Here is a 24,790-nt window from a genome sequence, read left to right on the forward strand (position 1 = left end):
GCGGGACGTAGTCTGACTGGGGACATGAGACACTTATCAAATTATTCATTTTGACCGATCAATTGTCAAAATAGACCCATAACAATAAATTGTTTTGAAAGAGACTTGTATTGATATTTTGTTTATAAAAATGACCTAAAATAGTCAATCACTCTAAATGTATAACAAACATATAATAATAGTAATAATATACTCCCATGTAGTTTTATTTTGAGGTTATACTTTATTTGTAGGAATTGAACACGATATTTTCTTGTAATTTTTATTTTGAGGCTATGTTTTATGGACGTCATTGCATGAAAGAATCTTTTTTTCCATAAGAATTGAATATGATATCAAGTTATTTATAACACTCACATATCATATTCAATCAATTAACTGAATTAGACCCTTCCAGTGAGAATCAATTAATTTGATATTTTACACTATTATTTTACATTTCATTAGGTTATTTCAAACTCAATATATTTCCAGAAATTTGCTTAGTTAATTAAGTATGGTACATGAATTGTTGTAAATTCTATCACACTTCTTATCTTTAATTCCCATGAATAAAAAATCCTTTGTTTTTTATATATACATCTTAAATAGGTCACACTGGTACACTTTACTTATTTTTATTTTTTTCAACTTAACATCTCTGTTTTTTGTTTTTTTTTTTATTTTACTGCTTACGTGTGTGTTCAATAAATTTTACTATTATACATCAATTATTTTTTAAGCACCGATACTTTAACAATAGTCAACATCTAGCTGTTGAGTTTGTTTATACATTATTCTTATTCACACATAAGAATCACTTTAGATAACCGATGGAGACGCCCATACTTTTATAATTTATTTGTTTCATATTTTAATAATTTAATTAGATAAATGGTTTTTTTATTATTTTCTAATTTACAAATTATCATATATTTTGTCAAAAAAATATCATTATGGATGATAAGTCTATTTTCTATAATATTTAAAAATAACTGTTGAAATTATTTATAATTGATTAGTCATATAAATTTATTTTTTGACAATATATATATATATATATATATAAATATCTTAATTATTTCTCTCTCTTTTCTCTTGAATTTTCTCATTCTTATTGGAGTGTATACATTTTAAAGGAATGTCAAACAATCCCTTTTCGAAAGAAAAAAAAATTACAGCTGATGTAATCGATCAAACACTCACATAGATTAAATTGGCCTCTCATCGTTTTGACACTGAAAATTTAATTAATTAATAGAGATCAAATTCTGTTTGTAGGGATAAATGTTGGAAAAGTAAAAGTAGTTCCATTCCATCCTTTATTTTATGGAATATATGCTTATTCTTTAAGTATGCTATTTTAAAGAAAAATGCATTATTTTGTTCCATTCTGTGTAACAAAAAATTATGATTCTTTTTAAAATCTTTCTTTGAAATTTCTTTGGCTGTATATTTATAGGGGAAAAAAGATAATTATAATTTGAAATGTGAATTATATACACTGTCCCGTGCTGTATAATGAAAAATTACGATTCTTTAACATCTTTTTTTGAAACTTCTTTGGGTGTGCATATTAGTTTAGGAGGGAAGAGACAATGAAAAGGGAAGAGATAATACTTTTGAATATTAAAATAATTATTGGCCAATTTAATGAAAGGTCTATTATTCTAGAAATTAAATTAGATGCATCGGTGGTCAATATACCTATCAAAAGTGTTATTATAATTTATTTGTAGAATTTTTCCTTTTCATAAAAGTGATAACAGAAAACATTTTTATGAACTTAATTCCAAAAAAATAATTAAGAAGACCCCTTTGGCTTTGACACACGCAACAGTTGCAGTTTAAAATATTAGTAAAGAAATCATAAAATCAAATTAAATAAAAGAATTAAAATATGTCCTCTATTTTCTACTATAATATTTGTAAGCATATCAAATGAAAAATGCATGCAAAGAATTTTATTTTTTTTGTTCGTTTCAGAAAACAAAATTAAAAAATATTAGTCAAACATGTCCGCAATTACTTTGTTAAAAAAACTCCAAATTAAGCTAACACACATAAACTTCATCTCTAGACCCACAATAGCAGGTAAACATAGGATTTGTACTGAAAGTGCAACTTTATTTACTCGAACAGGTGAAAGCCACAGGTCCTCACAACCATTTATCTGTCTTACATATTACACAATTGGCTAGCAAACATAACAGTTCCATAGTGAGTTAGTGACATGCAAACCAAGCTACATGCACAACCATGACATTAGTTACAACTTATTTCTTGCCACGCAGTTTAGCTCCAAGAGCTCTTTCCAACTTGCTAATTATCTGCTGGTTTGGAATGGCCTTCCCTGACTCATACTCCTGGATCACTTGAGGCTTCTCATTGATCAGCTGCAAGTAACAATGCACATCATTGATAATGCCTAAATACTAATAAGGAAAATAAAGAGACCGATAATATACGACGAGCAATACTTGAGCAAGCTGAGACTGAGTAAGCTTTTTGTCCATCCTAGCTTGCATTATAGCCTTCTTAAGTTCAGTTGGCACCTTCTCATCTACACACAAAAGTCCAATTACGTCATTTTTGCACAAAGTTAGGAAGAGGAGCCATTAAAGAATATTAAATATTAAAGGATAAAAACAAATTTTCAAGGTGAGACAGAGAAAATGGATCAGATGCTTTGATTTGGTTTTAAGACATCTAAAACCAGAATAACAAGTGCCTGAAAATTTCTCCCATCTATTAAGCAAAGTATGATACTGTATGAATGTTTAATTAATCATTTGGTTCTTATACCTGCACCAACTTTCCGTTTTAGTCCCTTATCCCTATACATGCACCAACTAAAAATTTTAGTCCATGTATGAGCAATTTTTTGTTTTAGTCCTTGTTGGTTTTCCAGCAGTGCAAAAGTGCATCACTAAACGGATGCATGAGTACTAAAACATCAAAATAATTGTTTATATAGGGATTAAAACATAGAGTTTAGGTATAAAGGCTATCCAAATTCAAAATATGCAGTCAGTAAACATATAAAAACAAAGAGAGCATTAGGTTCAAGATGTTCTATGCTTGAGAAGCCCCTGCAGATTTATTTTTTTTCAAAAGCTAGAATTGATCCAATGAACTAGAGCAGTTCCACATTACATTGAGCAGAAGTAAAAGATAAGAAACAGATTTATGTATCCAAAATACATATAGTGTAATGTCATCAAGTGAAAGAGAGAGGAACTATTTTATATCCATTCAATCTTACATGATAAGTATGTGAAACCGAATGTATACAGGACTCAAATTTATAAGAGTAACTACACATGCATCCCCTAAGGTTTCCTCTTATGAATTTCCTACATAGCAATTATGTTGAAACTCCAAAATATTTAATAATGTAATGAACTAACTATCTCAAAAGCTTAAGTTATTAGGTGAACATAGATAAATGGTTTTATATCATATCTCTAACACACACCCTCATGGAAGATCCCTTTAAGTTTCAAGCGGGATTAATGCCCAGCGCCCTACCTTGAGAGGAAATTCAACCTTTTATTGGAAGAATGAGGAAAGAAAGAATCAAACTCTAGATCACTTGGTCATAGAGGCTCTGATACCATGTCATGAACCAATTACCCCAAAATTTTAAGTTGTTAGATGAAGATGCACAAATGATTCTGTGTAACATCTCTAATCATTAATACCACAAAACACTTTGTCAGACATTCCAAAAGTTAACAGTAGTAAACCATTTCTCGCTTCTGTGATGGTGAGACAGTGGTATCTCAATCTCAATTCATGCTTCAATCTACCTAGTATAGAATTACTATTCACAAAAAAGACAGAACACTGTAACTATCAAAAGACAGTACATAAAAACTACCAAATAGAACATGCTCCAACCAAAAATTTGTAGCTTAAAAAAACTAAAGCAGGACAAAGAAGTCATTTGGGAATATCCACTAACTGCACACACCCCTTATGGACAAAAGCATTGTTTAGATAATTCACCTCTTGATTCTTCCCATATAATTGTATATTCAAAAGTAGATGCACTGAAGTTCTTTCAATGGTAGAAAACACGAAAACATAAACTAGTTCTCTATCTATATATTGTAATACTCACGAGCTAGACTCTCAGTATCATCATCCAGCCTCTTAGTGTTCAATGAAGTGCCGCTAGATGCTGCTTTGTTTGTCCCAGCATTATCTGTAACAATTGAACAATCACAGTTCAAACCATCCAAATAAAAAAGCTTATCAACAAAAGAAGAATAAAAACGATTAAAAAAACACAAACACATAAGACACATCCATAACCATTCTATAAGAAACAATTTTATTAACTTTTCCCAAAGCCTTTTTCCAAACTAAATATTCATCAATATCAATTTTTTTTCCTAACAACTTAACACCAAATCATCAAAGCCAGCTACAATAATCACAACAGAACACGTTAAGATCAGAGATTTCAAATAAAATAGACAATAAACAGACCAATTCGTTAGAAGAAACTTATAATTGTAAGACAATCAACACGCGACGAACAACTATTCGAAGATTTACTATTACTATTTTTTTGAATGAGGGTTTAGGGAACGAACACTTTTTTAGGGTTTCGATTTCGGCGCCAGAGCGGCGGGCGGCGTTGACGGCTTTCTCGTCCTTCTTGGCGGCGGCGGTGGGAGCCTTCTTGCGGAGGACGACAGGTTCCCAATCCTGAGAAAGAGGGCCAACACCAGACATGGCTATGGAATGGTTCTGTGACGGTCTAGGGTTCTTTGCTTTCGTTCGCGAAGCTTCTCAACGACAAGAAAATAGTATTGATGGTGGAAATGGAAGATGAGAATGGGATTGCCTCGCAAAATGATATTTCTGTGTTTTGATGGAAAAAAAATATCACTTTTGTCATTTAACATGTAGTTCGCTGGTAAATTTACTAGTGAAAAAATAAAAATATAAAATTTAACCCTAGATTCCTGACCAACGCGTCCCTGTTCATGTAAGATTAAAATGAAGTATAATAAATATATCCGGACGTTAATAATAGATAATAATAATTATTATTATTCACAATATATTATTAATATTTGGATATATTTATTATATTTTTTCTACTTTCAGGCATTAAGGGGATATTTGGTTTGGATGTTTTCTGTTTTCATTCTCATTGAAAATAGAAAATGGTGATGAGAATATGTTTGGTTAGATTTTTGTTTTCAATCTCAGTGAAAATATTTTCCAAAATGAACCAAAGACTGGAAATAATAAAATCTCGCTTTCAGTTTAAACCAAGAACCTCATTTTTTTTTGTAAAATGAAAACGCGGTGTCAAAATGTAATTTTAAGCAAATCTAAAAATAGATTTCCTTTTGAAAACGCGTTTTCAGTGTTTTTATTTCTTGAAAGCAAAAAACAAGAAGTTAAACCAAACATGTTTTCAGAAAATGAAAATAGGAAATGAAAACAGAAAATAAAAATGTAAATCAAACACAACTTAAATTTTGTATTTTCATCTTTCAAGGACACATCTTTTAAAAAATATATTATGATAAATATGACCCTGATAATCCACGTTAGTCATCATTTAAATTTGTCCCTTCGTGTTACATAGACAAGTTTAATAACGGTGACGGACAAACATAAGTTAACCGTATGATATATTTGTCACAATTTTTATACTTTCAAGGACTAATTCAGAAACACATTTGTCAGTGAATTACACGTTGAGATACAAAAATCAATATTTACCTAAAAAAATTCCAAGTCCTCATCCCTTTACTTTCATTTTATATTAAATAATTTATCGAATTATTTTTTGAAGTTATCATAATTAGATATTTTAGTTTTTCAAATTAGGAAGAGGAATTATATTATTTATTATTATGTATTCTGTTTTTTTTATTATAAATGACATATCTTTTGAAGATAATATTGTTTAAGTATGATTAATAAATTTATTCTTTCAAATTTTTAACGTTGTCGCATACCTAGTCAAACTCAAGATATTTTTGGTTTAATTATATATTTTATCACTTAATTATCATTATTTTACAAAATTTATCTCTCAAGTTTTTTTAACACATTTTATCATTATGTTTTTTTTCAATTTTAATGCATTGTTATGTGTGTAATAAAGTGTTGATGTGTTAAAAAAATAATATCGTTTTGTCATTAATTATTAGAGGAAAAGGGTTATAGTATAAAAAAATTTATACACTCATCTCATCATAATTCATCATTATAGTAAATTTGTTGATTTTTCATATAATTATTTTAAAATAATTTAAATAATGATTTATAATTATATGATCTTATAGAATTATTTTACATTGTCAGTACATAAATATTAAATTTTATTTTTTAACAGTGTCTTTTTGTTAGTGATATGATGATAAAATATGTAAAAATTGAAAATCATAATGATAAAATACGTGGAAAAAATACTTAGGTGATAAAATGCACAAAAATAAAAAACATATTGATAAAATTTGAGAGAGAAAATACTTGATGCTAAAATTTACTAAAAGGTGATAGTTGAGTAGGAAAATATACAATTAGGTCTTTGTGTTTTTTTTGCTACAAAAGTATATGATCCACATAAATTTTAGTTTGTGTATAAAAAGTATAAAAAAAATAAATGTGAGTCAAAATAAAAAAGAATAAGAATAGGTGAAAAATAGATTGAAAATAGGTTTTTTTTTATAGAAAAAGTAAAGAAGAAATAGAATAAAAATTTACTAGATAATAGATTTTTTATGCAACAATCAATCATCCTCAACGTGATAATTGCGTTTCAGAGGCAGGCTAGCATGATGTCCTCCACCATGGGAAAGAAATTGGGATCCTTGGATGATATAATATAAAATTATAAATGTTGTGATTAATTTTTTTTTCTTTTTTTCTTTATCTTTTCTCTTTCTCTTTTTTTTTTTTTTTTTCTCTTCTCACTCCATATCTCCTCCTCCCCAAAACACCCATCACTCTCACCACAAAATTCTTCTCCATGTAATTTATCATCCCCAAATCCATGTAGAACACAACCCCAATGTAGAGTAAGTGAAGTCAACGAACTCAACATCATGTTAAATGAAAATCTCAACAATGAGGTGAAATATCACATCCTTAATGAAGGACACGAAATCATTGTCGACCTTATCATCATCTATGCAAAATGATGGAATTAGGCATGGCAATGAAACTTGTACCCGTAGGTATCCATCCAAATCCATTTCGATTTTGACGGGAAATACCCGAATTGACTGGGTACAGATTCGGGTTCGAGAATTATCCAACTTTTTAAACAGGATCAAGGTTGGGGACAGGGATGTCACTACCCGTCCTATACTCATTCTCGTACTCGTCCCGATAATGAAATTATTAAAATTTTATTAATTATTTGTTAATTTTATTTTATAATTTTTACATAATTTAAGATTATTTTCTTGATAATTTTTGTAGACAAATGTGTTCCAATGAATTTATTGATATATAAGTAGTTAAAAATAAATGTATAACAATCAATTTATTTTTTAAATCAGATTTTCAATATAATTTTTTTACATTTTTTTAAAATATGAACGGGGGACGGGGTGGGGACAGGGATGTTGAGAATAAATTTGTATGCCCACGATTCAAGTCATCATGTAATCAATTCTAATTTTAATAATAAAGTATTATTTATTTTCATTGTCATATTTCACTATTTGATTAAATGGTCCATTTGATAATGTCCTTGATTAAAATTAAAGACTTGTTAAGGAGTGTTGCTAGACGCCTACCTTCATTAGTATATTAATTTGATTAATATATTACCGGCTTAGTATTGAACCTACGGGGTCACATACAAACGACTGTTCTAATTCCTGTTAAAAAAATTATTTTAATATTTGATGATTAATTAAATTAGAGAATTTAATATGATCGAATGATTAATTGATTTCAGAAAGGTGAAATATTATTATATTTTTGCTAGCACTGAAAATATAAATAATATGAAAGATTTTGTGAAAGAAGAGAAACAAACATGTATGATTTTGTATTTGGAATTTGGGTTGAAAAGGCGGTTAGATACAAGTTTGACATGATCAATTATTATTTCAATTTTAATTGCTATCAATAAAAGGTAACAAAAAATAATATAGTTTGAAAAAGGATACTATCAATAATGATTTTGATTTAATCAGAAATTTGGTATCCTTAGCATGCTATAAATAGAGCCTTAGGCTGCACGTTGAAAGCATCGATGTGGATACACGTAGAGTCTTCACACTATTGAAGAATTTTTATGCTTCAAGAGCTCATCAACAGGTACATTATTTAATATGTCATCTATTTATAATATAATTTAAATACAAAATAGATCCTTTTATTGCGCAATGTGTATTTTTGAACACCATTTTTCACCCAAAGGGTACAGGAATGGGATAACAAATTTTAATCCGTTGGATCGGGGACGAGTACATGTATATGTTGGGGAGTCGGGATCGGGGACTGGGGGGAAATACTCGTCCCCGTCCTGCCCCGTTGCCATGTCTAGATCCAACATAGATGACAATATTGCACACAATGAAAGGAGTGAGGATAACGCTAAAGTCACAACGTTGGAGAGCACCGTTGTTGAGGGAGAGAAGGATTTTATATTCAACCATGTTGATGCTAATAACAATGTCATTGTCATTCTTGAATGAAAACAAAAATGTTATAGAAGTAGACAAAATAGTTATTTGAACTGGATCAGTTTGTCACTAGAAATGGGATTGAATAGTGGCACATTAGACTGTCTGTTATTTATTTTTTTGCACAAAACACACTTGCTTATGATTTTTGTTTCTCAAGCTTCTTGTTTGGAATAAAAAAACTATTAAGGAATGTGACTTTTCTTCTAAGTACATAGATAAAATAATAATGCAAAATAAAATCTCCAAAAAAAAACTTGTATATTATTGTTTCAGAAGTAATTCTTAAATTCTCATATTTTGTTGCCTAACATATTATGGTTTTCACTTTTCTTTCTTCAAGTAGGTGCTGCTTTTGAATGACAAAATTGTTTTGTAAAAACCTTTTGATAAAATATCAATGTAAATATTTTATAACATAAAGTTTTTCAAAAACAAACTTAAAGTGCACAACAACTTAAATAAACAAAAAGCAGTAAACAAGAATATGACACACCAAGGATTTACATTGGTTTACCCCAACTTGAGTTAGGCTCAACACCTACACCAGTAGGATTTCTCCATTAAGACCAAGTACCCAATTGTGGTATTATTCCTTTCCTAAAACCTCCACAGACTCCTATACCTCAATATTCTAAATCTCTGCAGGTTCCACTCAGTATTTTTTCTTTGCATTTGCAACTAAACACTAAATCCATATTCTAAATCTTTGAAAGTTCCAATAGTATTCTCCAAGCCTTTGCATGCTCTTCCAAGTATTCTTTCAGGAAAAAAAAACTCTTTAAGATTCACCCGAATATTCTTTCGAAAAGCCTCTTTAGGCTTAACCTCTGGTATTCTTTAAGCCTATGTAGGTTCTACCCAAGTAGCAGCTGCTATTGGACTAACACAACAATTATTGTGTTCACTCCGAACTTTAGAAGCAATATTCCCCATAACTACTCTTTTGAGTTCTCCCTTTTAACCTATGAGAATGGATACTAAACCTTTTGGAATACCTTTTATTGAGACTCATCATATGAAGATGTTTATAGACACTCCTACAGATTTGGCATACTATGACTCCGCCTAGAGTGTTTTGGCTAAGGAAGTTTCTTATGATAAGGGGTAATTTGGGTAGACTCTTTTATGATTTTACCCTTTCCTTTAGGCACTTTTTTTTTGCAAGTTGCTCCTTCAAATTTGATCATTATATAAATAGAACAAGAGTTAGCAATTTGTGGTTGTTAGAAGTTGAATTCAAATTATTGGATGAGTTGTTCAAGTTCTTGCAACTACCTACTCTACACAACTCCATCCTCTATCTTCTATAACTATTTTTGAGTTGTATTCATCATCTTTGTTCTTCTCCACTATCAAGACAACAAGCACATTTTAAATTTGAAATGTATTCATTGAGTGCTAGTTGTTGGTCTTAATGGTTCCTTATGGTTTTCAAATTTGAACCATGGGAAATCTTCTTAACATTGATCTATAGCAAGTCTTTCATAGATGTTGTTATAACTGCAGTGCTATGTGCTTCAATTTTTATTCTACTGGTTGTTTGTTCTTTGACTAGGACATGCTATCTTCTTTGAGTTTCTTGTTTTAAAATCTTCAAGGATAACGAGGAACTCTTAGCTTTAGAATCAGTGTTTCCAACATTAATGCATGTCTTCAACTAGGCATGTGCTTTTAGACGATGAGACATGCATGTCTTCACGAACATTCTTGGTGCGCAACTTCTTATTACCCCTTAGTCCTGTGTAGTTTCCGATATTTATCCTTTGACTAAGGCTACCCTTAGTAGTCAATACCATGCTCCTAATCATATACAACTTCTAGTATATGCACTTTGACACAAAAAACATGATTGCCTTTTAGCTTTTCAATAACTTTCCTTTTGGTAGTCTTGCTTTTGAATGCATAATCTATGTCATGAAAAACTTTTACCGAAGGCCTATGTTTCACACCTACTCCATGCTTTGTGAATTTCTCTTATTTAATAACATTCAAAACAATCATTAGTAGTTAAGTTCAAAATACTTAAAGTTTGTTTTCTGATAGTTTGTTGTCATTAAAACTTAGCTTATGGAAGTACTTTGTAGCAGCAAAATTGAACAGTAACAATAGTTTTTCTCCTTTGTCTTGTTTATTTTGAGTGTATACATTTCAAAAGAAAGGCCAAACAATCATTTTTCAAAAAAATAAAATTAAGTCATAACTAGAAGTACCTTTTTGTCCCAAAATGGCATACCTATAAGAAGGTTAATTAAATGTCAAATACAAAGTCTAAAATATTTTCTAGTTACACAAAAAAATATCGTTGAAGCACTAAACTAGAATCAAAATTATTATAATGGATGTAATTCATTCAAAGATCTTGCTAACTAGTGTTCTAAAAACACCAATTAAAGAATTAAAAGAAGAAATGTTTTATTGAATATCATATGGGATCACATTTAAAAATCTTGGAGGAGTATATCTTTACACATTCAAATAAAAATCTTTCTTTTTTACTTCTTTAATCAATGCTCTTGGAGGACTTGTTAAGTTGTTAGCATTTACCTTTAATCAAACACTCACCTAGGTTAAATTGGATCAAGCTTCTCATCGTTTTGTAACTGAAAGTTTAATTAATTATTAGAGATGAATTCCGTGTGTTGCAGGTAGGGACGAATATTTTAGAAAAGTAAAAGAACTGGTTCCCTTCCATCCTTCATTTTATGGAATATATGCTTATTCAGTTATTCTTAAAGTATGGTACTTAAAAAAAATGCATTATATATTGTCCTATTCTAGGCAATGCAAAATTATTATTATTTTTTTAAAATCTTTCTTTGTTGGCTTAATCCTGTTATGAACTTTGTCACTACATCATTCTCTTATTATTAAGAGTGGAAATTAGTCAGGTAAGCTAAAGACATGTTTTTAGAAAAGTCAATTAGAAAAGACGAGCGAATACATTTATAAATAATTATTTTTAATTAAAAAATTCCTAAATAACATATAACTATATATTATTTTTCAGTAAAAATAACTTTAAGAATATTGACCAATTTAATGACAGTTCTACACAAATTAGATGCAGCAACTAGCAATTCATACAATAATTTGTATAACATTGGTTTTTGCATCTATCTCTATATCATTATTACATGTAATAAATATTGTTGGGGGAGAGAAATAGATTAAAAAAAATTGTTATATAAATTGTTACACAAATAATATTTCTCAAAATTATTTGACGAATTTTTTAAAATAAAATAAAACTTAAAGGAAATTTAAGTTATAGGTTAACAATATAAAATAATTTCACATTTAGTCAATCACTAATTAGTGAAATTTATTTATATGATAAATTTATTAACTTTTATACTTCCTCTAGTTTTATTTATAAGACTTAAATTGAAAATAGTACTTTATTCTTTTTATGAGACTCAATTCATAATGTTATTCGTATTAATTATTTTTAGATCAAAATATCTTAACTAACAAACAAATACAAGATAACCAAAGGAGTATTAGGGTCAGTTTTCTTAAACTTAAAAAAATTATGAAGAAAAAAAATGTTTTTATTAAAAAGGTATTTTTTTTAAAAAGAAGATAGAATTTGGTAATTAAAAAAAAAGTATTTTTTTTAAGAAAAACCATTTAAACAGACACTGGAAAATAGAAAATTACTTTTTTTAAAAAAAATATTTTGGCAAATAAGCTTAAACAAACTAATCTTAATGACAATGTTACTTTGAAAAAAAAATGTAAAACATATCTAGTGTAGACAAACTAATTTAATTATGTAATCTTCATTTTAATAATTTTGAGTCATCAAATTGAAACTTTAATTTTATAATAATCATTAATATAATTCAATGTGATCTAACAATAATGAAGAATTAATAATTTTAAAACTTAATCTTTTATAAAAAAATAATTATAATTTAATGCTTTCTAGTTTACTATTTTTATTAAATAGAAATAGAGAAAATTAATAAAATAAGGATGATATAGTTACTCCAAAATAATATTCATTCTCACAACTTTGTCGTTGAACAACAACAATGATAATAATGATGATCTATAATTTTAATTATAATAAATATAAGTATTCAATTTATGTTGTGATTAAGTTAATCAAACAAACTCTAAAAAAAATTAATTGAATGAAATCTTTAATAATATCACATAATTAAAATTAATATATTTAAAATAATTAAAATTATTATTTTAAAATAGTTAGCAACTATATCTATTGCATTAAAAAAACAACTATGTCTATTAAATAAAAATTGCACTATTTCAAAAAATTTAAAATAAATTTTGACTTTGTTAATAAATGCATATAAAAATTATTACATATTAACATTACATCACCAATGAATAAAATAAACATACAAATATTATTAATTATATAGTATTATATATTCATGTTTGTTATTTTTAGATTATTTTTTAATTTATATTTTTTATAAAAGAAAATAGACTTGAAATAAATAAAAAATATTTTGATAATGGTTTTTTTATTTACTTCATAATAATTATGTGATTGAGAAGATATATAATTGCGAAATTACACATATTATTATGATTTCTTTTCTTTTAGAACCATTATTAGGATTATGTGCTATAGAATTAAACTTATATTTTTAATGATTTTAGAGTTAAGTTAATTATTTTCATTTTTCTCTTTTTTTCTTATTCGAATGTTAATAAATATGAAATATATATTGTATAAGGAAATATTTGATAAGTAACTTTAATAAACTATAATGTTTTATATATTTTATTTTCAATAATAACCTCATGAAGAATTGACCATCAATATGCTTAATTTTTTTTAAAAAATACACACAATACTTAAAAATTTAATTAACAATTAATTTTTTATAATAAATTATAAACGGATAACAATTTTATTTTTAAAATATTTTATAACACGAGTTTTTTTATGATGGAAGATAAAAGCTAATAATTGCACAGAAGTAGCTTGAACATCCAAAACATCCAAAGAAGAGTTGATAAGAGTCACCAACTGACTAAGAAATTGTTCCGCGGCATATTGCCTTCGAAGGTTATGAGTAGATGACAAGCTCCATGCATGAGATTTCAAGCTTTGAATATGTGCAATCATAATAGTGGCATATGGATGCCATTGTTGGACCCCTTGAAGGACCAAGTGAAAGCTAACTTGTAATTGGATTTGGATCCTCTTCCACGAAAAAATACTTGAGAATTTAACCATTGTGCTTTGTATGATTAAAATGAATGGTTGAAATATATTAATCAAAATACATCACGCCAAAGTGACCAAAGAATCCAACTCCAACCCCTCCATTCGAACTTTGTCTCTTTTTATCTTTTTCCAGACCAATGCAAAGAGAGTCTTCACCCATCCTACTACTTAAGTTTTTTGGAGTGAAGGGAGTAGAGAAGATCTTTCTCGCAATTATCACTCACTAGAAGACATGATTCAATGAAAATTCTGGTATTTTGCACAAAACAGGCAAGATGAAGCCCATGATATTTTTTTTTTACTTAATTTGAATGTAATTATATTTTCAAAAATAATACTAAGTATATATTTAAAAATTTATAATTTAATCAAACATATACATCAGAGTATAAAATCTAATTTTTATTAAATAATTAGATCTTATAAATAAAATTAAAAGAAATAATAATTATCTTAAAAGTCATATAATTAATAATTTATAATTAGTTGACTTTTCTAATAATTAATTTATATCATACAAATAATAAATTGTAATTAATTAATAATATAAAATTATTTTATGTAAAACTATTTTATACTGGAAATAAAAAACTATAACAAACGCAACTGGCACAGTTTAAAATATTAGTCAAAAAATCTACAAAATCAAATTTTAAAAAATTAAAATACATCCTCAACGGCTCAATTTGTAAATGAAAAATGCACTAAAAAATTATCTTGGATCCTTTCAAAACAAAATTCGGTTCTAAAAATTCTCTTGAGAAAATATTTAAAGGAAAAAAAAACTCCAAATTAAGCCAATACACACTCATCTCAGAACCAATAACTCCCCAAAAGTAAGATTTATACTGAAAATGCAACTTTATTTATCCGAACAGGAGAAAGGCACATGTCAACACAACCATTTTAACTGTCTTAAATATACACAATTAGCTAACAAACACAAAACACTCCCATAGTGACATGCATAGCAAAATAAACGCGCAACATGACATTAAGTTCCTTATTTCTTGCCACGCAATTTAGCTCCAAGGGCTCTTTCCAACTTGCCAATTATCTGCTGGTTTGGAATGGCCTTTCCTGACTCGTACTCCTGGATCACTTGAGGCTTCTCATTGATCAGCTGCAAGTAACAATGCACGTCATTGATAATGCCTAATTGCTAATAAGAAAAATAAAGAGATCGATGATATATTAAAAATAATTCTACTGAAGGGAGAGTAATACTTGAGCAAGCTGAGACTGAGTAAGTTTCTTGTCCATCCTAGCTTGCATTATGGCCTTCTTAAGTTCAGTTGGTACCTTCTCATCTGCACACAAAAAAGTGCAGTCACATTACATGTGCACCAAGGTACGGAGAGATGCCATTAAAGAATAAAAACAAGATCTTCAAGCCAAGACGAAGAAAAGGAGGCTTTATTTTGGTTCAAGAAATCTAAAACTTGAAAAACAGTGCTACTGTTTGCCATAATTCTCTCATCTATTAAGCAGATCATATTATATGCATAAAAAATATACATAATAAGTAAACAAATAAAACAACAGGTTCAAGTTTCAACCATTTTTATGCTCACGAAGTCAGGGAATTTTTTAATCAAAACCTAGAATTAATGATCCAGTGATCTATAGTCGTTCCACATCTCATCAAACATAAGAAAAAAAATAAAACAGAATTATGTAGCCAAAATACAGAGGGGTATATTAAGTGAATGTATGAGAGGAGTAAATTTATAACCATTCAATTTTACCTGACACACTCCTAGAAACTATGTGAAACAGATTGTATGCAGGACACAAAGTTATGGCAAAGCTCAAAGAAAAAATGTTTCATTTATCTTAGTTGGAAACTGCACATAGGACAACAATGCAGTAATTCACCTTGCAGAAACATCTTTATTTTGGTTGGGAGAGGGGATTACTATCATGAAATTTTTCCTCATGTCTGAATTTATGTCATCATTTCTACCACGTACATATACATTTTCTTATTTGTGCTTAGGTTTAAGATTAACATTGACTACTCATAAAAAAAAATAACATTGATTTCTATATAACTTAAGTATGAGTGACAAAATCAAACAAGAAAATAAAACTAGAAACCTACCATAAGATTAATGAATTTCCAAGCAATTATGTGAAAACTTAATATTTAGTAATCATGAACTAACTATCTCAAAAGCTTAAGCTATTATAAATGCTTTTGTATCACACTTATAACACACCCCAAAGATCACTTTGAGTTTAAAGTATGATTAATTCTCAGACTCCCTTACCTTGAGAGAAGAGATTCAACTTTTTATTAGAAGAATGAAGACAGCAAGAATCAAACTTTAGATCACTTGGTCACGCAGGCTCTAATACCATGTCATGAACCAATTACTCTAAAATCTTGAGTTGTTTGGTGAAGATGCATGAATGATCCTATATAACATCCCTAAGTTAGCCGTAGTAAACAACATTTCTAGCTATTGTGGTGGTGATACAGTGATACCTCCAGCTTAAATCATACGCTTCAACCTACCTAGCACATAATTACTATTCACAAAAAAGACAGAACCTCCATAATCTATTAAGATCTATTAAGAGTCAAAAGACAATTGCATAAAAACCAGTAAAATTCTGTAGTTGAAAAATAGAAAAGCAGGACAAAGAAGTCATTATTGTTTACATATTTCAGCTCTTGATTCTTCCCATATACTATATTCAAAAGTAGATGCACCGAGGTTCATTCAATGGTAAAAAAAATGAAAAAATAAAGCTGTGTATCTATCTATCTATCTATCTATATGTTGTAATACTCACGAGCTAGACTCTCAGTATCATCATCCAGCCTCTTAGTGTTCAATGAAGTGCTGCTAGATGCTGCTTTATTTGTCCCAGCATTATCTGTAACAACAACAATTGAACAATCACAATTCAAACCATCCAAATACAAAAGCTTACCAAAAACAAGAATAAAAAAAACACACAAACACACACAAGCACACACAAACACATACGACACATCCACGATCATTCCATAAGAAATTGTTTTATAAATTTTTTTCCCAACCCCCCTTTCCGACTAAATAAATATCAAGATCATTTTTTTCCTAATCATTTAAAACACCAAAACATCAAATCCAGCTGCAATAATCCCAAGAAACAAGAAGTTCAGATCCTATATTTAAAAACAAAAGAAGAAAAGACAATAAATTGATCAATCGGTGAGGGTTTTGGGAAGGAACATTTTTTTAGGGTTTCGATTTCGGCGCCGGAGCGGCGGGCGGCGTTGACGGCTTTCTCATCCTTCTTGGCGGCGGCAGTGGGAGCCTTCTTGCGGAGGACGACGGGTTCCCAATCTTGAGAAAGAGGGCCAACACCTGACATTTCTATGGAATGGTTCTGTGACTGTCTAGGGTTCTTTGCTTTTGTTCGCGAAGCTTCTCAACGACAAGAAAATAATGAAGATGGAAATGGGATTCGGGGACTTTAGTAACTTTCCCTCGTTTTGGATCATTAGATTACTCTAATGGTTTGGATTTTTTCCACTTGTTTTAAAAGGTATTTTTAATTTAATTATTAATTTAGTTTTATATTTTTTTACACTTTAAAATAGTAAAAAATAAAAAGATAAAATTACATTTTTGGTTCTCCTAATTGTCTTTAATTTTGTTTTGACCCCTTTTTAAAATTATTGGCACATTTAGTCATCCAATTATGTTAGATGTGATTCACAAGTCTAAATTTAGACGTTGATTATTATACATGAATATTGATTGTCATGTGTCACATTCTGATTGGATGTTGACTCTATGAACGATGAAAATGTATTGTTGTTGTCAACGTCCAATTAGAACGCAACACGTGACAGTCATCGTCGTGACACATGATAGTTAATATTTTTCGTAACCGTCAACGTTTAAGTCTAGATTTGAGGATTACATTTATGAGATTAAACATAATTGAAGGACTAAATGCGTCAATAATTTTAAAATGGAGACCAAAATCAAAATTGGAGACAACTAAGAGACCAAAAATACAAGTTTGCCTAAAAAATAACAATGAGCGAGCTTGTAGATGAATATTAAAGAGTTATTTAACTTTAACTCGATGTGTGATGTCTTAATGGGAAATTTTATTGCTTGTTGCAGTCCCACAGGTTCAAGTAGGATTATTTTAGGTTGAAGATATCATAAGTTTGTAGTATAAAAAAAGTCATAAAATATGTTGTGATAGTTCTATAATCGCCATATATTTTCTTGACAAACAAAAGGACATCAGTAAAAAAGATTGATGGTTAGAGGTATTCTGGAATTTATGATAATGGATGTGAAAATAGTCATTGGGTTACACTTTGAACAATTCTATCCTGCTTTTGTTCATTCTAGCTACCACTTGGGGGGCAAGAGGCAGAAATTGAAGCAATTTGCACCAAACAAACAATTTTTTTGCAAATAAGAAACCATGACAAAAATACATTTTGGTAGGATTGATATATTCAATTTGCTACAAGTTCACCAACTTCTTTTTTACTCATGTTTTTATGGAACCTATGCCTTCCTTGCTTAAAACTTTTTCTCTTGTGCTTTAGCATGAAAGAGAGTTTGTTGGTGATTTTACTTCACAATCACCTACGGATACTGCTGCTTTTTCCTCAGTCAATGACAATACCAATGTCACCTCCTCCAATAAAAGTTTTTTCAATAATCACAAGATTCCCAGTAATTCTCATAAAGGACCTAAAGGCAATAAACTTTGTACTCATTGTGGAAAAACCAACCATACTGTTGAAACATGTTTTTTCAAGCATGGATTTCCTGCTGGTTATAGGAATCGTGGTAAAGAAGACTCTTCAAATTTCATGTCTTCTGCTAGCTTGACTGAAGTAGATTCTGATATAACTTCACAAACTGCTGCTTTGGAGGATAGTTCAACTCGAGATAAGTTTTGTTTGTCCAAAGACCAGTACAATGCCATTATAGCTCTTCTTCAACAGACCAAGGATTCTTCTACTTCTGTTAATCACATTCAACATTTTGTGGTTAATCAGTCAGGTATTGAACCTTTTCTCTAGATTCTTGACAATGGTGCCACAAATCACATATGTCCTAATAAATCTTCCTTTTCATTTCTTAAGAAAATCAAACCTATTCATGTTAGACTTCCTAACAATAGTTCTCTTACTGCTTTCTTTGCTAGTGATATTCACTTAGGTGATTTGCTTTTGAAGAATGTTCTGTATATTCCTAATTTTTCTGTTCAGTTAGTTTCCATTTCTAAACTGCTTCATACCATTGATTTCTTAGTTCTTTTTTGTAAATCCTTTTGTCTCATTGTGCAAAACTCTAACTTCAAAATGATTGGAGTAGCTAAGCAACACCATGGTCTTTTTCATCTGTAGGATTCCAATGATTTGAAGTTTTTTTTTCTTTTTTTAGAGATTGTTGTATTGTTTTGGACAAAATTTTTACTACAGATTCTATTGTAAATGCTATTGATAGTTCCATGCTATGGCATTCTAGGCTAGGTCATACCTCAAATAAAGTTTTGCAACAAAATACTCCCATGGCATCTTTCATGAGACCTTTTGCCCTGAGACTCCTCAGCAGAATGGTATTGCTAAGAGAAAACACCAACATCTTTTAAATGTTGGTTGTGCTTTGTTATTTCAATGTAAACTCCCTATTCATTTTTGGTCTTATGCTATTAGACATGTTGTCTATATTATTAACTGGTTACCATCCTGTTTTTTACTTCATAATAAAACTCCTTTTGAACTTGTTTTTGGTTCTAAACCTGATTTCTCAAACCTCATAACTTTTGGTTGCTTGGCTTTTGCTCACACTTTGGATTTAGGCAGAACTAAGTTTGATAAAAGGGCTTCCAAGTGCATTTTCATTGGTTACAAGTCTAATAAAAAAGATTATCTTCTCTTTATTCTTCATTCCATTCCTTTCTTGTTTCAAGAAATGTGATTTTCTATGATAAAATTTTTCCTTTTGCTGTTGACAACACTAATCATGGAACTTTCAATGGTGTTTCTACTAATTTGTCTAATTTTGATTCTCTTGTTGATGTTGATATTTCTACTCAAACTCAAGATTTTCATCAACATTTATCTAATAAGAATCATGTAATAGACCCTTTGTTCATTTCTTCTACTGAATCTGTTTCTCAAAATGATACACTTCCAATCAGTGTAGGTCCTGTAAGATTTTCTACTAGACTCAAGAAACCTCATAGTTATTTGTTTGACTATCACTGTGGCAATATTTCTTCTCATTTTACTTCTACTCATTCTACAACTCCTTATCCTTAGCAATCCATTCTTTCTTATTCTAAATTTTTTTTTAATCATACTTCTTTTTTCATGTCTATATCTACTCATTATGAGCCTCATTCCTACAAAGAGGCCAACAAACTTGATTGCTGGAAATAAGCTACGATGGCAGAACTGTTGGCTCTTTAGGCTAACAACACTTGGTCTTTAGTTCAACTTCCTTCAAGCAAACCTATTGTGGGTTGTAGATGGGTTTACAAAGTTAAGTACAAAGCAGATGGTACCTTGGAAAGATATAAAGCTAGGTTGGTAGCTCAGGGTTTCACTCAAACAAAAGGGGTTGATTTCTTTGAAACTTTTTCCCTAGTTGCCAAATTGACTGCTATACGATTTCTTTTATCAGTTGTTGTTGCAAATATTTGGTTTCTTCAGCAGCTTGATGTGGATAATGCCTTTTTATATGAAGACCTTCATGAGGAGGTTTACATGAAGCCTCCCCTGGTATGCCCATTTCTGATCCTAGTCTTGTATATAAGTTGTAGAAATCATTGTATGGCCTCAAAAAAGATAGTAGGCAATGGAATTAGAAGTTGACTTTTGCCCTTCTTCAACTTGGCTATGTTCAAAGCACTTCAGATTATTCCTTGTTTGTCAAGCAAACTCCTTCTTCCTTTACAACATTATTAGTTTATGTTGATGGTGTTGTCTTTACTGGAAATAGTATAGTTGAAATCAATGCATTAAACAACAACTTCATGATCAACTTCACATCAAAGATTTGGGTGATTTAAAGTTTTCTTGGACTTTGAGGTTGCAAGATCTAAGACTGGCTTGATTTTGAATCAGAAAAAGTATTACTTAGAAATACTTTCCGAATTTGGTCTTACTGGTTGCAAACTAGCCAATTCTCCTGCCAATGCTTCTATTAGATTGAACTCTGATGAGGGAGATCTTCTAGAGGATGTCACTTCTTTCAGGAGGCTTATTGGAAGACTTCTTTACTTAACCAATATCCGACCAGACATTGTTTTTGTTGTGCAACAAGTCAGTCAGTTTGTTTCCAAGCCTAGAACTCCTTACTTACAACTTGCCTTAAGAATTCTAAGATATTTGAAGGGTGCTCTAGGCTTAGGTCTTTTTTATCCTGTTGATAATGACCTGAAGATCCAAGCTTTCTTTGATTCTGATTGGGCTACATGTCCAGTTAGTCGCAAGTCAGTCACTGGCTATTGTGTTTTTCTTGGTAATTCCTTGATAATGTATCTTTGTGGTGATCTTCATCTCTATTCTTGTTTCTTTTTGTACTTTTTCTGATAATGAATCTGCAATTCATCTTGCAAAGAATCCTTCTTTTCATGAGAGAACAAAACACATTGAAGTGAATTGTCATTTGATTTGAATCAAGATTTATGAAGGCCTCATTCTCTTGTCTCATATTCCTTCTGGATGTCAACTTGCTGATATGTTTACTAAGGCCATGTATCCTACTCCTTTCAAGCAAAATGTGTGCAAGTAGTGCCTTATTGATATACATTGCCCACCTTGAGAGGGGGTATTAGAATGAGATGATTTATCTGTCATCTGCATTTCTTTTTAGTCTTTTAGTTAATAACTAATTTTGTTAGTCAGTTATTGACTTACCTTCTTAGTTAGTTAGTTATCTTCCTAACCATAATTTTGCTTGTATATATAGCAAATCTTGTAATCTTTTTTTTATTGATTGATCAATGCACAATATTACACAAGGAGAATTTTCAAGTTCTCCAAATTTAGTTCACATTCTTTCATTAAGTGCATTAACTTGAGGATAGAGTTGTGAACTCTCAAGAAAACTTTTGTCCCTGGTAGGTCCACTCTTATAAAATCAATCGTTGAAAGAATAAGAAAAAGTACTTAATGAAGATGATACCACTCTTATAAAATCAATCGTTGAAAGAATAAGAAAAAGTACTTAATGAAGATGATGTAAGAGTAGAAGCATGTTTTGAATATGATGGAGAATGCTAATGAAAAAAATCATAGTAACCACAACATATGCAATTATTCGTTGTACATATATGAAATTATTCATGACTCAAAGTTTTAATGAAAATTTTTTTTTTCAATGGTTCATTAGAAATTGTTTATAAAGATAATATATTGAATTATGTCGGGCAAGATCTATATTGTTATTACAGTCCACTTAAGTTGTTCTCAATTCCTCGTTATGGTTTGGTTAGCTAGTGTGTGCTTCCATGGACAAGTTTATTTCTTTTGTGTTTGATGCACAAAGAAAAATAACCGAATATCACAAGTATTTCCGGTATTTTTAGTTTTTAATATTATGAACATTTTATTTAATTCAATCGACAATAACGATTATGCCACTAATGAATTTAAAAAATTAGTTTCCCACCTAAAATGGTGCCGACGGCCGACGACTACATTCACCCCTTAATAGAGAACCAATACTCCACAAATCATAAATCATAATTCATGTAAATTAAAAAAATAATGAAAGGGAAATTTTATGAAACAAACTTATGTAAATAGTTTACAATTAAATAAATAATAACAACGAAGGGCCAAACCAGTAAAAAATACCTTAAGACTATTAAAAAATATTTAACCCTTACACAAGGTTCCAAGAAAAGAATCTAGCTCTTCAATATTATATTCTTAAATCTATCTGTGTCTAAAAAAATTTGACCATCATATACAAAATTATTTACTTGACCACGGTGGCATACACCTGGTTAGCTTATTAGAGCTAGTGACATAGTGTAACAAATTGATTTTGCAAACTCTTTTGATCTACTTCTAAGTAAATTACCGGGGGTCAGAGCTAGCAGAACCTATCCCTCATGTGCAGGTTTTGAGTGTTGTTGTAGTTATTATATTTATTATTAATTTCCTTTTCTGTTTTGTTCAAATTTTATATATACTCTCCATGTTATTATCATCCCTTCTTTGAATATATATATATATATATATATATATATATATATATATATATATATATATATATATATATATATATTTTGTTAGATTTATATGTGTTACTTTTTTTAACAGAAGGCGGGTAATGCTGAAGACACATTTAATTTGTAGGTATTGAATCTAACAAAATGTTAGAAGGGTTGAAAAAAGTGGCATGTAGAGTTAGTTAGTATTCTCCATAGATACATATTAAAGTTCTCCTTTTTCCTTTAGGTTTTACCTACTTTCAAAATTCAAGCACTTGCTTACAATTATGGGGTTAATTTATTTGGAAATCTGAGTAGCAATATGACTACAGTCAATTGCAGTGGCAGGGTGTTGAAAATAAATAGTAATGAATTTTGTTCTTATTTTAGAGTGAGAATTCAAAGTAAGCCATTCTATTGGCATCTCTGCTGCAATTAGTTCAATGGTGAGAACTAGCTGAACATATTCTTGTGCAAGTTTTGATTGCATGTTGTTGTAGTTGTTATATATTCTTCATGTTTTATTGTATATAACAAGTTTCCTTTTCTGTTTTGTTCAAATTTTAGATATTAGATGTGCATTTTCTTAAGCTTATATTTTGTTATGTGCATCTCATATTCAAGCATTCAGTTTTAATTTCAACTATACAGTTTATTTGTTGTATCATAATATAATATATTGTTGATTTTTTCTGTGGTTACTTAAGTTTTTGTTTATGGTTAGCATATTCCTTATTTTTTCATCAACATTCTTTGGTCAAATTAAGTGAAAGGAATAGGAAAACAAGTCATTTCCTTATTTTGCACATTTCTTATTGGTGACTATAAGTGCACATTTCTTATTTTGCAGCATGGCAACAATAAGTTTGGTCAGTTGTGTGAATAGTGTACGCAATTGAGAGTCATGTTCTTGCTCAAGTTAAGAATTTTTTGTGCATAGTTTTGGCATTAAGGAAGCTACTCAACTCTGATAGTAATGCTGTTGAAGGATCCTCACTAATTATAACTATTTGCATGTATATATATTTTATAGGACATGGGATGGACGTTGCACATTAATAGCAGGAAAGTTAGAACTTTTTTTGTGTTATGGGTTCTATAAATGTGTAAGGAAGCTCCAGGATCTTTGTGTGTGGTGTGATGTTAGGTTTTTATATGGGTCATATTGCTTAATTTATTATCATACAACTCGCTGTTTTGATGTTATGCTTTTGTAATCATACTTCTAAATGCAAATGCTAATTATAATTGTTTGGCTTTTATCTCCAAAATGAATTATTATGTTAAACATGTAATGATCATATGTGACTCGAATTTCTATTTTTGTGTTAATAATAACCGTGATGTTAATGAAAAATTTTCAACTCTATTTCATTTCAATAGTCAAGTTTTATTCGTTGACTTTAAATTTTTTTGGGTTGCATCTCTTGGTGAGACAAATTTCCTAACCATTTATGCTAATTATTATTTTTGATAATTGTTATTGTTTTGATACCATACATTAAAAAAAATTAAAATATATAACACTCTATATTTATAATTTTTGTGAAGTCAATATATAAAATCAATTTTTTTATTTATTATCTTTTCAGTTATATATGAAATTATTTAAGATTTTATTTTACTTGAGTCAATTATATCTACAAGTAAATTTTGTTAATATAAATACTAAACCTAGCTTATATAATTCTAACAATTTAATCTCTTAAATGTT

The 24,790-nt window shown here is 29.5% G+C and overlaps 3 protein-coding genes and 1 long non-coding RNA gene across 5 annotated transcripts; 2 read left to right on the forward strand and 2 right to left on the reverse strand.

The window, feature by feature from the left end:
• Positions 1-2,091: 2,091 nt before the first annotated feature.
• LOC100499864 (uncharacterized) lies at positions 2,092-4,825 on the reverse strand. Its single transcript, NM_001250162.2, has 4 exons — positions 4,584-4,825; positions 4,106-4,189; positions 2,460-2,542; positions 2,092-2,375 (listed from the first exon to the last, which is right to left on the reverse strand). Exons 1-4 carry the CDS (start codon positions 4,723-4,725, stop codon positions 2,256-2,258), a joined length of 429 nt encoding a protein of 142 aa, NP_001237091.1. The 5' UTR covers positions 4,726-4,825; the 3' UTR covers positions 2,092-2,255.
• A 9,886-nt stretch (positions 4,826-14,711) lies between these two features.
• LOC100804567 (multiprotein-bridging factor 1a) lies at positions 14,712-17,379 on the reverse strand. Its single transcript, XM_003527294.4, has 4 exons — positions 17,097-17,379; positions 16,672-16,755; positions 15,097-15,179; positions 14,712-14,992 (listed from the first exon to the last, which is right to left on the reverse strand). Exons 1-4 carry the CDS (start codon positions 17,236-17,238, stop codon positions 14,873-14,875), a joined length of 429 nt encoding a protein of 142 aa, XP_003527342.1. The 5' UTR covers positions 17,239-17,379; the 3' UTR covers positions 14,712-14,872.
• Positions 17,380-18,712: 1,333 nt separating this feature from the next.
• On the forward strand, positions 18,713-21,445 carry LOC102665133 (uncharacterized mitochondrial protein AtMg00810-like). Its single transcript, XM_006582701.1, has 3 exons — positions 18,713-18,905; positions 20,535-20,632; positions 20,978-21,445. Exons 1-3 carry the CDS (start codon positions 18,713-18,715, stop codon positions 21,443-21,445), a joined length of 759 nt encoding a protein of 252 aa, XP_006582764.1.
• A 1,378-nt stretch (positions 21,446-22,823) lies between these two features.
• On the forward strand, positions 22,824-24,338 carry LOC121175081 (uncharacterized). 2 transcript variants are annotated; one of them, XR_005892098.1, is made up of 2 exons: positions 22,824-22,982; positions 23,927-24,338. It is a non-coding gene; the product is annotated as an uncharacterized lncRNA (long non-coding RNA). The 2 variants fall into 2 exon arrangements; XR_005892097.1 differs by lacking the exon at positions 22,824-22,982 and adding an exon at positions 22,989-23,522.
• Positions 24,339-24,790: the final 452 nt, after the last annotated feature.

The sequence above is a fragment of the Glycine max genome, chromosome 6, assembly GCF_000004515.6.
Source record: "Glycine max cultivar Williams 82 chromosome 6, Glycine_max_v4.0, whole genome shotgun sequence".
Taxonomy (NCBI): Eukaryota; Viridiplantae; Streptophyta; class Magnoliopsida; order Fabales; family Fabaceae; genus Glycine; species Glycine max.